The sequence below is a fragment of the Dasypus novemcinctus genome, chromosome 13 (genome assembly GCF_030445035.2).
Source record: "Dasypus novemcinctus isolate mDasNov1 chromosome 13, mDasNov1.1.hap2, whole genome shotgun sequence".
NCBI lineage: Eukaryota > Metazoa > Chordata > Mammalia > Cingulata > Dasypodidae > Dasypus > Dasypus novemcinctus.
This window is the reverse complement of record NC_080685.1, coordinates 97783797-97800188: the sequence shown is the minus strand read 5'-3', so window position 1 is coordinate 97800188 and position 16392 is coordinate 97783797. Positions and strand designations below refer to the sequence as shown.

The window sequence follows — 16392 nt, the reverse complement described above, 5'->3', positions numbered from 1 at the left end:
TCTTTGGAATCTGTGGGAAAACCCAGAAACAGAGGGTCCTTGTGAGACAAAAGGTTCTAGAGCATATTATGAGGTAATTGTCAATGCTCGAAGATAGCGATGTGAATGAAAACTTGAGATCTGAGACTTAACAGTGTCTCCTAGGGATGGAAGTGAGGGCAGAGGAAAGGGAGAAGGTTCTAGTTCAAAGCTGCTAGTCAGGGTACTGTATTTCCAGAAAGAGATCAGTGTTGGGAAATTCTGTGAACAGAATCCAGGGACATTGCCAAGCTTGAATTCAGGTAACTGGAAGGAAAATAGTTTTGTACAGAAACTAGAGAGAACCCAGTACCTTGAGAAGACCTAGCTCTTTTGAGGGGCTACAGAGGCTGAAGAAAATGCATTTAAACTGGAGGAAGGAGAGTGGAAGGGAAGAATGATAAAAAGGATCAAGCTACTCAAGGGCCAGCAGATAAGGACAGGGAGGTGGAACTTGTCTGCAGTCTGAATGGAGTAACAGGAAACTGCACCTGACACTTCTCCAATGGCTGTAGTTTGGACCCTGACTTCTCCTTGAACTGCAGGTAAAGAGTTGGGCATTTTATTGTGGGTTATATGCTGAGACGAACATGCAGAAGGCATGTGTGAAAGAGACGAATTAAGCCAAAATGGTGTGATTCTTTCTAAGCATGTGGTACTTATTCAGAGAAGGAACTCCGGAGTCCTGGACAAGGAGACAGGCTTCATCTGGTTGTGAAATGCTAGCCAGAAAGAAAGGATTCTAGGTGGGGGAACCACCCAAATGAAGCTATGGGAGTGTGCTCAGAGCAGAGGAGGCTGGGTGGGAAGTAAGGGGAACCGAAGTAGAATACAGTGCTTCCCAACCTTGCACTTCCTGGAGCTCACTGAAAACGGAAATAATAGTATGCGGTAAAGGGAGGTCGAGAAGGTTCAGGCTTTGCACCTGGACCAATCAAGGGTACCCCAGTGTGCATGGCCCATTGTTTGATAAATTCTAGAAAACAAGTGAGGATCAGGTATAGAAGTCCCTGAAGTAAACCAGGTGGAGGCATTCAGTCTTGATTTGGTAGAACATGGAAGAACAAAGTGAACTTGAATAGGAAAATGAAATGTGTGTGAAAAATGGTCTTTTAAGAAAAAATGCTTCAATCACGTTATGATGGGTTGGGGTTAGGCCGTAGTTTGTGAGTTGAAGAAGAGATTTGAATAGTAAAGTCAGTGATTGTAGAGTCTGATTCAGCGAGTTACTTCTAGTCACTGAGTATTATTGAAACATCATCTTTAAAAGCCTGAAATAGGCGGCGGACTTGGTCCAGTGGTTAGGGCGTCCATCTACCACATGGGAGGTCCACGGTTCAAACCCCGGGCCTCCTTGACCCATGTGGAGCTGGCCCATGCACAGTGCTGATGCGTGCAAGGAGTGCTGTGCCACACAGGGGTGTCCCCCGCGTAGGGGAGCCCCACGCGCAAGGAGTGCGCCCCATAAGGAGAGCCGCCCAGCGTGAAAGAAAGTGCAGCCTGCCCAGGAATGGCACCGCCCACACGGAGAGCTGACACAACAAGATGACGCAACAAAAAGAAACACACATTCCCGTGCCGCTGACAACAACAGAAGCGGACAAAGAAGATGCAGCAAATGGACACAGAGAACAGACAACTGGGGTGGGGGGGAAGGGGAGAGAAACAAATAAATAAATCTTTAAAAAAATAAAAATAAAATGGGGCTGGAAGCTGGAGTATGGATCCAATGTTGGCTAGACCACTAGGGAGGAATATGATCAAAGAGACATAGAGAAGTGCCTTCTGGCTAGACAGAAAAGCATAAGCAGAAAAGGCTTATGAGTATGAAGATGCACAATGCTTTGTTTTGAGATGGTGAATATTTTCGTGCAGCTTGTATAATGGGTATGGGGGAGTGAGAGGTAGGGTAGAAATGATAAAGACTAGACTGGAAAATACTAGCAACCTCTGAGACTTCCTAAGTCTCTTAGTGGGGAATAGCTTTTCTACTGGTTATTTCCTAGAAGGCACTATAGTGTGTGGGCAGTAGCATGAGCTCTGAATTGGACCCTAAGTCCCAGCCCCCTTACTTGCTAGCTGAGTGAACCAGGACAAATTGAACAATTTCCCTATCTGTAAAATAAGGGTAACAATATGATTCTTATATGGTTGTTATGAAGATTAAATGAGTTCATACATGTAAAACATTTATTACAAGGTCTGAAATGTTGAAAGTGCTCAATAATGTCTGCTATTATTATTTTTTAAAACACAATCAGGTAAGCGGATTTGGCTCAAATGATTGAGCGCCCACATACCACATGGGAGGTCCAGGGTTCAAACCCAGGTCCTCCTGACCGGTGTGGTGAAGCTGGCCCACACACAGTGCTGATGCATGCAAGGAGTGCCTTGCTGTGCAGGGGTGTTCCCTGTGTAGGGGAGCCCCATGTGCAAGGAGTGTGCCCTGAAAGGAGAGCCACCCCACGTGAAAAAAGTGCAGCCTGCCCAGAAGTGGCGCTGTATACACAGAGAGCTGACGCAGCAAGATGATGCAACAAAAACAGACACAGATTCCCAGTGCTGCTGATAAGAAGTGGACACAGAAGAACACACAGTGAATGGACACAGAGAGCAGACAACTGGGGGTGGGGGGGAGGGGAGAGAAATAAATTTTTAAAAAACCAAAAACCATAATCAGTGGTAACGTGTCATTTTGGTTCTTAACGTTGGGAAAATACAATTTTAAATCTGAATTTGTCTTATTCATGGGTGCTCTGCATGATTTCATAGGTTCTACAAGTAGAACATGGTGAAATAGCTTTCTCCAAAATGTCTTATAAGAGAATATTCTTCCACAACTGTGCCACTAGGAATGCACTGAGGCCTTGGGGGTTTTAGGATTACCTTTATAAAGTAGTACTACTTCAGGAAAAGAAATATAGTCACGGAGCCCTAAGCACCACAGCCTGGAGTGTTGCCCACACAAGACAGGATGGAGAGGGCTGAGTCTAGGAAAGCAATGTTGGGCAAATGAGAAAAAGGGGTGTTGTCTGTTGGGGGATCTTAGGGGAGGTCTTCTGAGACCTTTGGCAACTAGAGCCCTTTAGCTTCAAGAGGGGAAAGGGAAATCCGTGGAAGAGGAGAGAGACTGAAGAATACAGGATTGTTCACTGTAAGATATTGTTTAGGGCCAGCCCTGTTCGTAAAAAGAGTTGCTGAACTAGCTTAAATACACTTGCGGTCAAGTCTTGATTTCACACCATCTTGCCTAAAAAACTATACAATTGTAAGTCCTATTATACTTTATCTAAAATGATTACTGAAGTAGAAAAATAATGTGCATATTGAGTTCCCTTTTTGTTTGGAGTTAAAGCCTAAGGCAGTCGGAATGCACGACCCTCTTGGGGTGCTAATTTTCTAGGTTGCAACTGTTTCCTAGAGATGTAGGGGAGCCTGTGCCATGTCATTGCACATTTACAAAACTGATGATAGGGTTTCCCCCTAGAGAGGAAAACTTCATGGGAGCTTTAGTGCAGAAACCAGCACAGGTAGGTGAAATGTTTTTATAATTGCTACTAGGAAAAGGAGAGAGCCCAGGAGGATTCTTCTGCCCATGGGAGCCCCTCCCTGGTTATAACCTAATTTGTTGTATGCATGTGGACCAGATGGGTGGAATTAAACTTTCTGAGGTGTTTGTGGTTAGATTGTTTTCAAATGTCTGGAGACTCCCGGAAATGTGAGAAGTTATATTTCTCTTTCAAAAGACCATCCCCTTGTAGTTCAAATGTGGGCTTTTGAAACTGAAACTATAAGGGGAGGGAGGGAGCTGACACGGGTATGCTTGTTTTCTCTTCCCTCCTCTCCCAAATTCTTGACTTAATATTTATGTTTTGATAAACACGGCTCTGAGGTAGGAGAACAGTGGATGGGAACATAATTAGCCACTGAAGAATATCCTTACTTTCTAAAGAGCAGTTCACACTGAAAAAATTGGCCATCCCAGTCTTCCTGTTAGTATCATTCAAAGTCTTTTTACTCTGTTATAGCGCCATGACAATAAACCACAGACAAATCTAAGGAGGCTGCTTAAGTGAGTTGAATGGTAGTAGGGCAAAAAAGTTTTATCGTAGGCCAGTGGCAGGCATTCTATATAAGGTGAAAGAATACAAATTGTATTCTAAGATGACCACTGAAATACGAGAAATAAATATAAACATCATTTGAAATTGTTCCCTGAAGAAATTAGCCCAGAGTTTCTTATCCATTGTAGGTGCTGAATTGTCTTGAAACTTAATGAGTTACTGTGGTCAACAAAGTTAAGAAGATAAACCCCACCCTCCTCCACCCTGGGCACAAAACCAGGGTATATCTACATAAGGAATACTACCAGTTGTTCTGTTTGCTGAACTCGAAGAAAAGTCTAGTGATTTTGGAGATAGTCAAGAAGAGAACAACTGAAATGATCAAGCAGATATGAGGAGCTACTGAAATGGCAGAATTCTGCAGTTAAAAACTAGAAGGGTGAGAACAGATATATCAAATCAGAATGATTAAGGGTCTAGAAATGGTCAAAAGGATGTTCAGTTCAAGTGATCTCAGGATACCTCTAGGTCAGTGTTTCTTAAAGCAAAGTATGCATACAACCTGCATCAGAATTACCTGTGATACTTCTTTAAAAAGCAGGTTCACTGGACCTAGAGTAGGAAAATCTTTTGGTATGAAGCCCTAAAATCTGTCTTTTTGGTAGATACCTCAGCTGATGTTTTCGCACATTAAAGTTTGCAAGCCACTGTGGGAGGTGCTGCTGGACCTCTGGCCCTTTCCTAGGCCTGGCTGCCTGGTACTAATTACATCTCATTAAGTGCAGGTGTGTCTAGCCTTTTGCCACTAGACTTTGTGATTCAGGAAACTGGGGTAGGGTATAAATCCCAGAGTAGGTTATCTCTCTCCAGGTGTCAGTCAGTGTTTAATGAGATGGACCATGAACATAGCCCAGAACAGAATCCTTAGAGGAGCTTACTCTTTTTTATTATCTTTTTTTTCCAAAGATACATAGATCACACAATTACTCTTTATTTTTAATTTATTTTAAAAAGATACTTAGATTACATAAAATGTTACATAAAAAAATAAGGAATTGGGAGCTTACTCTTGATTCTCAGGATATTTGCCTCACCTATTTAAATATATAATGGCATATTTCTAACAATAATCTACATTATATATTTTTCTCGTGAGATTTATTTATATATTTTTGAGGTACTAGGACTGGGGATTGAAACCCGGGATCTCATCTATATGGGAAGCTGGCACTCAACCACTGAGGCACATCGGCTCCCCTGAGTTGGGTTTTGTTTTGTTCGCTTGCTGCTTTTTTTGTTTTGTTTTTCAGAGGCTCTGGGAACCAAACCCTCAGACCTTCCCTGTGGGAAGCAGGTGCTCGACTGTTTGACCCACATCCTCTCACCTCTCATAAGAGTTAAAGATCCTATTACCTTGACACCTAAATTCTCAGAGGGAATACAAAGAACAGAATTGGCATACCTAACTCTCCTATTACTACATATCAGCTAAAATTATATGGAAAGTTCCCCTTCTGCCCGATACAGTTAAAATATCATATTAATGAAATAAATAAATAAAAACAAATAATAAATGGAATCTAATAAACACTTTCAGCCAGGCTCTGTGCTTTCATTTATTACCTTGTGCTATAGTGAATGGCATAAGATGCATTTCATATGGCATAAGATGAATTTTCTTTCCTTCACCTTATAACATCCTGTGAACCAAAGAGGAACTGAAGTTGAAGCTGAGGGTCCAAAGCAAACAGTGAGGAACATTTTCACCGGAGGCCAAACAGCTGACATTCAGATTCAAATATGGTAGTCCACTGGGGACGTGTAAAAATGGCCTCCTCTTTCCTCCTTTGCAAATATAGCTAAGGGATATAAGGTTTTATAAGTATCTGTTGTATTTTTTTTAACTGAATTTTGGACAACCGTTTGAGGAATGTTCAGGTGGGTAAGTCATTGGGCTCTTTCTCTAGTCTCCAAAGCGTGGCCCAGCCTGTGAAACATAATACAGCTCGGGTATTCCAGGCGGGAAGAGGCCTGTCCAGGGGTACCGAGGGCCACCAATTTTTTAGCACTTACTCAAGGGCAGCCACGTGACCCTCCTTGACTAAATCTCAGTCTCTTTGTGTAGACCATTCCCACTGAATTTCTTCGGGGATGGGAGAGTGGGGGATAGGAGGGATGAGGGGGAATACGAATTGTCATTGCTGTCCCAGGTGTTTTCCAGAAACAAAAATTCTAGAGCTCAAAAGGAATTGATTTTAAATTCTAGACCTTAATACTCTGGGAAGGTTCAGAAGAAAAGCCACGAGGACAACTGGGTTTCACTAGGGAAGAAGAAAGAGATTCCAGTCTTCAAGGGCACAGCTCCCAGTCTGGGCAGACAAGAGAGCTCAACAATGAAAGGCAGCGGTTCTGGCTGAAAAGAGCTCTCGCAATTTGGACCAAAGCACTCCTCGTGTGGTGTAAGGGTCACCCCCAGACCTCCCCGAGGGGCCCTCTTCCTTGGTCCTGGGCTCGGCGAGGTCCCGGCCTAGCAGCCAGGCAACCCCGAGGGCCCTGACCCGCGCACCAGCAGGGTCTGTGGCGGGGGCGGGCGCGCCTTCATTAGAGGGCGCTCTGGGGGCGACTCCGCCGCAGTCCCGGCTCCCGCCGCTTCCTCCTCGCCGCCCCTCCCTGCCAGCCCCGGCGAACGCGGCCGGGCCCGGGGGACCGAGGCTCGGCGCTGCCGAAGACAGGGCGCGAGTCGCGCCTCAGCCGAAGCGGGGCCGGGCCCCGCCGCCTCGCTCCGCCGGCCCCGCCGCCGGCCATGCATTCTTCCGGCTGCTCCGGCTCCCGCAGCCTGGGCCGGAGCCCGACCAGCCCGAGGTAACTCCCGGCTCGGCGGGCGCAGGCCCCGCGGCGGCTGCGGAACCGGGCCCGGGGAGACGCTGGGGGGCGCGGAAGGGGTGTCGGCGTCGCGCGGCCCAGGGAGGCGGCGGCGGCGGCGGCGTGAGGGGCCAGGCGGAGGGGGCGAGGGCGCGGTAGGCCCGGGAGAGGAGGCGGGGGCGCGGGGCATCCGCCCGCCTCCCCGGGACCCGCCCCGGTGACAGGTCCGGCCTCTGAGTCCCCGCGGTCCCTCTGTCCTCAGGCAGCCGCGAGGGGAGTAGGGCGCCCTCGCGCCCGCTTGCGCCGCCTCGGCCGCCGCCGCGTCCATGACCGCGACCCCTCGGCCGGGGACGCCCGCCGCCGCCGCGCAGTACCGCGCCCCGGTCCGCCGGCCTCCCGCCCCGCTCGCCCCCGCGCCCGCCGAGGTGAGCCGCGCACGCGGGCCGCGACTGGCGCCCGGACCCCTTGCACGGCCGCGTACACCGCTGCAGGCTCCACCCGCCCCCTGAGCGCTGTTATCTCCCTCCTTCCCAGCTCCCTGTGCCGGCGTTCGCTCCCCTGGTCTCGGGTCGGGGATTTTATTCTCTTCATCCCTTGGTCCCTTTCCCTTTCCCTCCTTCTGGCTTTTGCTCCCCTCCCCCTTCTGCTGTCCTTCCTCGTTTTCATCTTCCTACTCCCACTTTCTTCCTCTCACCTTTATGTTCTCTTTTCCAGGCCCCTCTCCTTTTTTGCCTTAAAAAAGGAAAACAAAACCTCTTTTTTGTGCGTGTGTGCCTCAAATAAGCATTTTTTAGCGTAATTCTTTTTGCTAACGCGGGGGACCGGCGTGAATCAGTGTGCGGGAATGGGAATGGTGTGGCCAGCGAGGTTCTCGGTGTCTGGGAATCTGATCGAGAGGTCCATGTTTCAGTCTGCTTCTCACGCGTGTAGTCAGCTTGGAGATACGGAAGGTGTCTGAAGCATGTGGGTTTATTTTTCTTCTTTAAAATCCAAACAGACAACTGCAGTGAGACGCGGTACGGGGAGAGCCAACAATTAGTTAGCGTGAATTGTATTATCATTTGCTAAATATATTATGACATACCCCGTGTCTCTGTGAACAGCTCCCTTGACCTTGTGCGGCTCCTCCTTCCTCGCTCTCTGTCCCCCTCTGGAATTTCCCAGAGAGATCGCTGAGGTACTACACCGGGAAATCTCAGACCCTCGCCCTGTCTTTATTTTTATGCTGGAGGCGATTTCTTCGCTGGTTGCTATTTAGATGTGTTTAATCCATTTTTTCTTTTTAAATCGATTTTCCTTTTACCCCAGAAAGCCAGGATGGACTCCAATGTGAGAATGGCTGTGACTTTGGAAGAAGCTCCCTGGCTGGGCTGGATGCTGGTGAAAGCCCTGATGAGATTTGCCTTCATGGTGGCCAACAACCTGGTGGCGGTGCCGTCCTACATCTGCTATGTGATCATACTTCAGCCTCTCCGAGTGCTGGACAGTAAGCGCTTCTGGTACATTGAAGGAATCATCTATAAATGGCTTTTAGGAATGGTGGCTTCTTGGGGATGGTATGCTGGATATACAGGTAAGAATGAACACTTGGCGTGTCATGTATATGAAAAATGTGTCATGTGCTCAACTCAAGGGCCATGGTTAAATATACACTGCCCTTTGGGGTTCAGGTGCTTTTATGCTTTGATTATTGAAAAAATTAATAGAAAACAATTCTATTAGGAAGCATGTTTCAGAAGTATAATTTTGTAATTTTATATTGCTAAATTCCTTTAATATGCTTTTGATGTGATGGAGATTCATTTATTAAAACTGGTGTGCAAAAGCTCTCTTGAAGAAATAGGAGTTACTTATATAGGACTTAAGGGCCTAGAAAAATGAAGAATTAAGATATGTAGCCCCTAAACATAGGAATTTAAAAAACTGAGCCACATTTGTACTAAGGCAGTTTAATAAGTTTTTCATTTGATGTGGTATTGTACTGTGTTAACGACAGTATAAACCAAGCAAAAATGGCTTTCTTTTCTGTTACCTATGTTTCTTTTGTTTACTGGAATCTATATTTTATCTCATACATCTGTCTTAGAATATTAAATATAAAAGGTTGAGTTTTCCTTAGTTAAACTAAACTAATTTATCTTCAGAGTATCTTTAAGTAGATTTTATTTCTGCTTGCAAATTGGATTTTGGAAGGCGGGGATACCGCTGTTTTGAAGAACTAAATGAGAAGTAGTGTTTTGTTTTCCTGATTATAAACTTTACGTACTTTGAGAACTTGAGCCTTCGCTGTGAAAATTCTGTATTGTATGGTGTATTTACTAGGCTTTTGTTTCTTTTATCTAAGAATTAGGATAATGTAAAAGGCAGTGAGGTTCCTAGCACTTGTCTTGGATGTGGAGGGTTTTATCATAGAATTTCAGAACAGGTAGGCTCCTTAGTGAGCATGCCACATGCCGTGGTCAGTGGAGTCTGTAGTTCATAGCTTGGAAACGTGAGGAGGGTTCTCTTGGGATTCAGCAACACAACAGTTCCCCCTTTTAAATTCTGTCTCCCTTTTTCCTGCCCAGGCTGCATCTGCAGATCTTACCAATACACATGAGAAGAGGACTCACAGCACATAGCCTTTTTGGTGTCTGATAGACTCTTGCTATGTCACAGTGCTCTCAGGTGCCCTGCTGAAGCCTTTCTCCTTCTGGCAATGCCATTTATTATTCTGTAAGAACGGAGGCCCCAGAAATAGTATATACATTGCTTCCTTGTCCGGGGTCTTGTCGAAATCCCAATTATTTTTGATATGGTAGGTGAGCCTCTAGTCCTTTTTTAGGACATGGCGTAGCAGTAGCATTGGTGGAGATAAAATGAAGTTCTGGTCTATTGTGCTGGACTCTTACCTGAATGGCCCTACTGTCTTAGAATTGCTTTGCTGAGTATAGTTTGAATTTCAGCAAATAGGCTATATGGTGCTAGTGCCTTTATTCTGGTATAGTATACTTGACTTGACTTGTTTTAAATGAGCTCATAGTGTTTTTAGTTATAGGTTCTAGAAGTCCGGTCTGTTTAAACACAATGAAATTGTTGAAATGTTTGTCCTTGTAAGTGTGGTATATTTCGGTATAAGTGCCAGCATGATGGGAAGCTGAAAAAAATTAATATGTCATTCATCTTGAAATTTTAAGAAGTGCAGTGGTGCTGCTTGAAGGTAAAGTTAGTTTGCTATGGCCACAGCATGGCTGCAGTGTATTTTTGTGCATATTTTCTTGGGATGCCTCTTCCTTGCTGACTATGAAATTGTGCAGTTTCTTTTCGTACCTGCTTGGAATGTGGGCTTGGCTTGTCTCTCTGAAGTATCTGCTCTACTTCAGGCTACTGCACTTTGCCAATTTGATCAGTTTATTTCATTTAAATATAGAGTGTTACAGTGTGTATATGTTAAATGGTTTTTCTATAGGTATAATATTTTAGAGGGTCTGATCATGGTTTGATCATTACAGAACACAAAGAGGCCAAACGAATGCTGGAATGAGTGTTGTTGAACACTGCAACTGGGCTTAAAGAAGCAAACATGAGTAGGGGTCCATGGGCAGCTCTGACAATCCAGGGATGGGCTGTGTTAGTTTTCTATGGATTATGTATTTCATTTCTTCACTTTGTGTCAAGAGGGTGGGCCTGCTAAGGTGTGGTTTATTTTTGTGTTTTTTTGTCTTTCCTTTTCCTGTTCCTAAATTTCACAGGTGGAAAATTGAATATTGCCAAAGGAATTCTGCTCAGTAGACCTGGTATGTTCCTGTTTTAGAATAAAAATTGCCAAAACTTTGTTGTAAAACCATTTCTGAGGAAGGGTCTGGTTAGCCTTAGGTATTAATTAGAGAGATGAAACCGAAATGCTAGCATAGAATGTCGGTTTTTAAAATGGTGCCATTCAGGCTAAGACAAGTCAAGTACTCAGTTTTGCTGCTGAAGATTCATGTTGAATAGCTGAGCTACACTAACCCTTATGGTTGCCACTAGCCACATGTGGCTACTTAAGTAGAAATAAAATAAAATAAAATAAAATTTAAAAATTCAGTTCCTTGGTCACACCAGCCACATTTCAGTTGCTCTGTGGCCATATGTGGCTAGTGGCTACTGTTTTGGACAACATAGATATAAATTATTTACATCACCACAGAAAGTTCTATATTGGACAGAGGTCATAAATACTAAATATGATTCTCCCTTTTCTTAAGAAAAATGTAGTTTATGGAAAGAACATCTTTCTCTGGTTCCAAACAGATTTTTTTGGAAAAGATAAGATGACTTGTTAAAGTTTTATAAATTGTTTCTTAATTTGAGGCAAACTTCATGAAAATGTGTCCTTTAAAGTCTTGAGAGAGAAAAAAGACAAGACAGAAAAATAAAAATAAATAAATAAATAAACATTAAGAATATTCCTGTAGCCCAAATGCCAACATTCTTCTTGGATGGGGAATGATGAGGCTAGTGAGCCCACCAAGTTAGATGACAGTTCTTGTACTTGGTTTGCATTCTCAAGGCTGAAGTTACTGCCTGTGGATACAGAAGATGAAAGGGGAGTGTTCTGGACTTTGCCTGTTTCTGACTTTTAAGTCTTGTTAGGGGGACACATTTCTTGGGAGAACTTGGATGGCGTTGGGGTTTGTTCCTCCCTAGATTGCTACTGGGTGGTGGTGATTGTTGTTATCTCCACCCAAACTTTTCATGTTGAGGAAAAGTTGTATCCTGCCTTTGCCCCAGTGTTTCAAGGGCAAACCAAAAGAGAAACCGGTTTAATTAATGATCCACTTCTGCATGCTGTATTCAGTTCTGGTATAAATTAGTGTAGTCCCCCCAGTTAGGTGAGGATTGGCAAAGTTCAGAGAGAGATTTTTTTAAACGTATTTATTTAAAATGATTGATTTTCATTTCCTTATTTTGAAAAATTCATTTCTCCATCCAAACACACTGGAAGTTTTGTGTACAAAATAGTTTAAAAGTATTCATTGCAAGTGGAAACTCCAGAATTTCTACATAGGATCAGAGTCTTAGTTCCCACAGTATGGTTATAATGGGAAATAGAGTATGAGAGTACCTGCCACCAAGCTTTTTTTGTTTAGCAAAGGCTGTTTTCCTTAGATTGGGAAAGCTTTATAGGATCCCCTCCCCGCTGTGACTGCTGTCTTGGCTGAACGTTAGTTTTTGTGGGCTATTTGATAATTTGATAGTGTTTTACTTTTTTTGCCGTGAAACAAATTCAGTGTGTGAGAAAAAGGATTAGGAATTAAATCTGATCTTGAAGTTCTAGAGAAGGTTTTAAAAATATTTTTTCTAGAACAGTGTTTTTCAGCCTTTGAGTCGTAAAATCAATTTAGTGTGTCAACATGAACTTTTTTTTAAGTGAAATAAAATAGAATTAACTAGAACAGATTGGAAACCTGTATATCTATGTACTGGGCAGTGTTAAAAGAGTGGTTTTCGTTGTTGTTGTTGTTTTTACTACAATCACTGCCAACAGTATTTAAAAGGCATTGTTAAATATTGGAATTTTATTTAGTGGAAGGAATGCCATAATTTAGGAGAACTCTGGGAGTCAGCTGTCTAGAGCATTCACCTTTCTCCTCACTGATGAGGGGGAGATGCTCACCTGCTAGGTGCACCCGGGCTGGGAGCGCTTTAAAGACAGAGATATGGTCTTCTCTAGGACTCAGGAGCCCTTGCCTGATGTGCTCAGTAAGTGTTCCTTGAGTGACCCGCTCTTTCTTTCCTGGTCCCAGCTGAGGTGACTGAGCTGTCCACTTTCCTGAAAGATCTGATATATACATATATACACACTTCTTACAGCACCATGTGTATTAACTTAACACACCTGTTATGTGGGAGAACAGGTGCCCTGGAGGTGCTGAGGTGCACTAGACACAATTGCTACCTTTAAGGTGCTCACAGCAGTATTGATGGAGAGATGAGTATACCAACAATGAACATGTGCTAGTGTAATGCTGTAATAGAGGTGTACCATGGGATTAAAAAAGGATGGAGCATCAGTGGTGGTGGTGGCAGGGAGAGAATAGGGAATTTAAGGAAGGAGGGGCTTCAAATTCCTTTTCTTTTTTTCCTTTAGGGAAATATTTCTCTGCGATTTCTTGTCTAGCTCTTACCAGTAATTATAGGAGATTTAAAAGACTCGAATAATACATCATTTTGAAGTGTATATCTTTGTGGTGATTATTAATTAGTAACTAACATTTATTGAAATATAAACCAAACAGTGTTGTAAGTGCTTCACTTAGTTAATCCTTGCAGCAGTCTTGTCAGGCTGGTACTATTATTATTTTTCCCCTCCTTTTTTTTTTTTTTTAATGCTGAACCGAAGCACAGAGATTTCACAGTTAATTTCCTTAAGCATTAACTTGGGGTTGCCACAAGTTTATTTTTGTATTAAAAGCCAATACTGACCTTTATATGGTTCTAGAGTGTTTAATTTTTACTGTCTGTATTTCCATTTATTCCCGAGGCATGGAGTCTCTTTCTGAACCTACAACTCTTCCACCTGAAAGCAGTATCATAGTTTGGACTTCTGCAAGAGGGTAAAAATATCGTTGCTTCAAGGGCAATATTTGTTTAGGATTCTGTTAATTTCATAAAATCCCACTTTTTAAGTCTCTACCCTTACGTAGAACAACTACTTAACTGGAATTTTAGTTTTTGAGTGCTTGATAGTAGATTGTCCTCAGTGAGGAGTTTTACTGCATGATGTTAGGCTGACAACTGATCTTGATATAAATCCAGTCGGGGAGTTTTCAGTACAGTTTGGTTTTCTATATATATATATTTTTTTGAGGTACTGGGCTGGGTATTCAACCTGGGACCTCATATGTGGGAAGCTGGTGCTCCACCACTGAGCCACACTGGCTCACCAGTATTTTGATTTTTATGTGGAAAATATACTGTTCAAGGTAGATAGACTAATTGCTTTAAACTCAGCCATCTGGTAGTGCAAATTCCATATCTGATCTTACTTCAAAGACAGTTTATCTGATCTTACTTCAAAGAACGTTTATAATAATTTATTTTGGATAGTTATTTTAAATTCCTATTTGCATCCTTAACCCCATGCACTATTACAAAAGCATGTGAGACAATGTGTGTAGTGTATGTGGTGGTGAAGTTCTCAAGCTCTGTAATCAGAAGGAGCTGGGCAAAACAAATCCTGCTTTCTTTTTGTTTACATTTGCTTGGTATGTCTTTGCTCATCCCCTCCCCCCCCTTTTATTTTCCCCCCAGACTTTTAAAATTTGATTTAGATGCATCTCTAGCATATAACATGGAGTTAGGGTTTGCTTTATGAGTCAATTTGAAAATCTTATATGATTTGAATTCTGTTTACATTTACTGACATGTCGGATATGTCTTGGCTCTGGTATTGCAGTTTATTTTCTGATTATATACACATATATTTATTTAAGTCTTTCACTGAATAGTCTAGGTAGTCTATTTTTCTTTGCTTTTTTGTTCTGATATTTAGGAAGGTTTGTATTTTTTGTTGTATTAGTTACTTTATATAGTATTTTTAGTTCTATTGGGAATAACTCTTTCCTTCTGTGGATGATGGTGAATTTCTTTTGAAACCACCTCCTTTCTTCCTATTTTTCTTATATTATCTCTCTGTCAATGCTGTGCCAATTACCTTTTTATTCCTTGTGAAATAATGATTTTGATTTTCCTCAGCCAAATATTTGCAGCATGTGTGGATGGGGTCAGGATATATTTCAAGGTTATGTGTATCTATGTTTTGGCACAAATCTTTCCCCTCTCCAAACTAAACTGGGTCTAGGAGGCCTCTTACTGCCATTTCTAGACTTCCCACGTAAGGGAGTGTATTTTTGTTGTTGCTTTCTGATACCTGCCTTTGCTGGGCCCTTCTCATCACAGGCTGTACCTTCTGTCTCTATACCCTACACCCAGTGTAGACTCTGTGACATCAGCCTTGTTTGATCTCAGCACTGCTCTCATATATTCTGGAGTTTCCCTCCGCCCTAGGTTTGCTGATCTCAGTGCTGCTCTCATATATTCTGGAGTTTTAGATATATATTTTCCCCTAGGTTGCTGAAAAGGGGGTTTTGTGAGGTTCCCCCCTCTTTCACCTTGTTGTTGTACATATATTCCAGGAAGATTTATGTCTACAACTCTACCATGTTCATACCATAAAGTACAACACAAGTTTTTTATTCACTCATGCAGTTATCAATCAGATAGCTCTGTCACCATTTGATTGTTCTCTACTTGACTGTTATAAAATGATCACCAATTTTACCATCTAATTAACTTTCTTTGAGGTCTGTCCAGAAGCAAGAAGGAGCCTACAAAATGTATTTTTTTCTCTCTCAGTAGTTACCAAACTATTTTGATTCCTGGGTTACTTATCAGTGCAGTGTAGTTAAGACATCTGCTCTGTTTCCATTTGGCTACAGTAAGAAGACATTGCCCAATGAATGGAACAAGTGAGTCACCTGTGACACATTCGTGGGGAGTATGAGTGAAATGTGACATTAATGCTACTTATCTCGGGTATGCTTTGTGGGCCTCCCTGAAAACTTTTAAGGATTGGTGCCCCCCAAACTTTGCTAAATATTATTAAAAAACTAGTTTCTGTGTTTACCATTCCTGATCTAAAATTAGGTTTATTGAGTATTTGCCTTGTTTCAGTTTGCAAACTAATGGCCATTTTTTGTATTGATCTGACATAAAGGTCTAGATTAATTCTTTTGCATGTGCGTATCCACTTGTCTCAATATCATTTGTTGAAAACCAATTGACCATAGAGTGATGGGTTTATTTCTGGGTTCTCAGTTCTCTTCCATTATATGCGTCTTCTTATGGCAGTACTTCACTGTCTTTATTATTGTAGTTTTGCATTAAGGTTTGAGTGTTAAGTATATTTTGTTGTGTTTTATTTCTTTAAAAATTAATGAGGGAAGTGGATGTGGCTCAAGCGATTGAGCACTTGCTTCCCACATGGGAGGTCCCAGGTTTGGTCCTTGGTGCCTCATAAAAACAAACAACAACAAAACCAAATAACTAGCAAATCAATGAAAAAAACCAACTCAGGTGATCTGATGTGGCTCAGTGGTTGAGCACCAGCTTCCCACATATGAGGTCCCAGGTTCAATACCCTGGCACCGGTACCTAAAAAAATAAAACTAATGGCATGGTGTATGGTACTCTATAAATGATACATTATTATTATTATTATTATATGAATACGTAGGAAGACAAATATGTTAATCTTTTTGGTGAAAGGCATGTCCGAATGAATTAAGAGCTAGCTTATAGCATAGTTTTGGAAACACCTGCTTTTATGTATTTCAGGATACTCAAGCTTGGCTAATAGAGTTCTAGTTTTAATAAGTCGATAAAAATTATTTATAGCCTACATAAAATATTACCTAACCAAATT

General features: G+C 42.5%; 1 protein-coding gene across 7 annotated transcripts in view; it reads left to right on the top strand.

The window, feature by feature from the left end:
• Positions 1-544: 544 nt before the first annotated feature.
• The window catches only part of LPGAT1 (lysophosphatidylglycerol acyltransferase 1), a 97353-nt gene continuing 81505 nt past the window's right edge, over positions 545-16392 (top strand). Inside the window, exons 1-3 of one of the 7 annotated variants that reach the window (XM_058275168.2) lie at positions 545-563; positions 8253-8517; positions 10676-10720. In XM_058275168.2, coding sequence (XP_058131151.1) covers positions 8262-8517; positions 10676-10720 — 301 coding nt within the window. In that variant the 5' untranslated portion in view covers positions 545-563; positions 8253-8261. Of the gene's footprint in view, positions 564-6537; positions 6945-7119; positions 7908-8252; positions 8518-10675; positions 10721-16392 lie in introns of those variants that run through there. The other 6 variants (XM_058275169.2, XM_071207712.1, XM_004481004.5 and 3 more) reach the window with 6 other exon arrangements.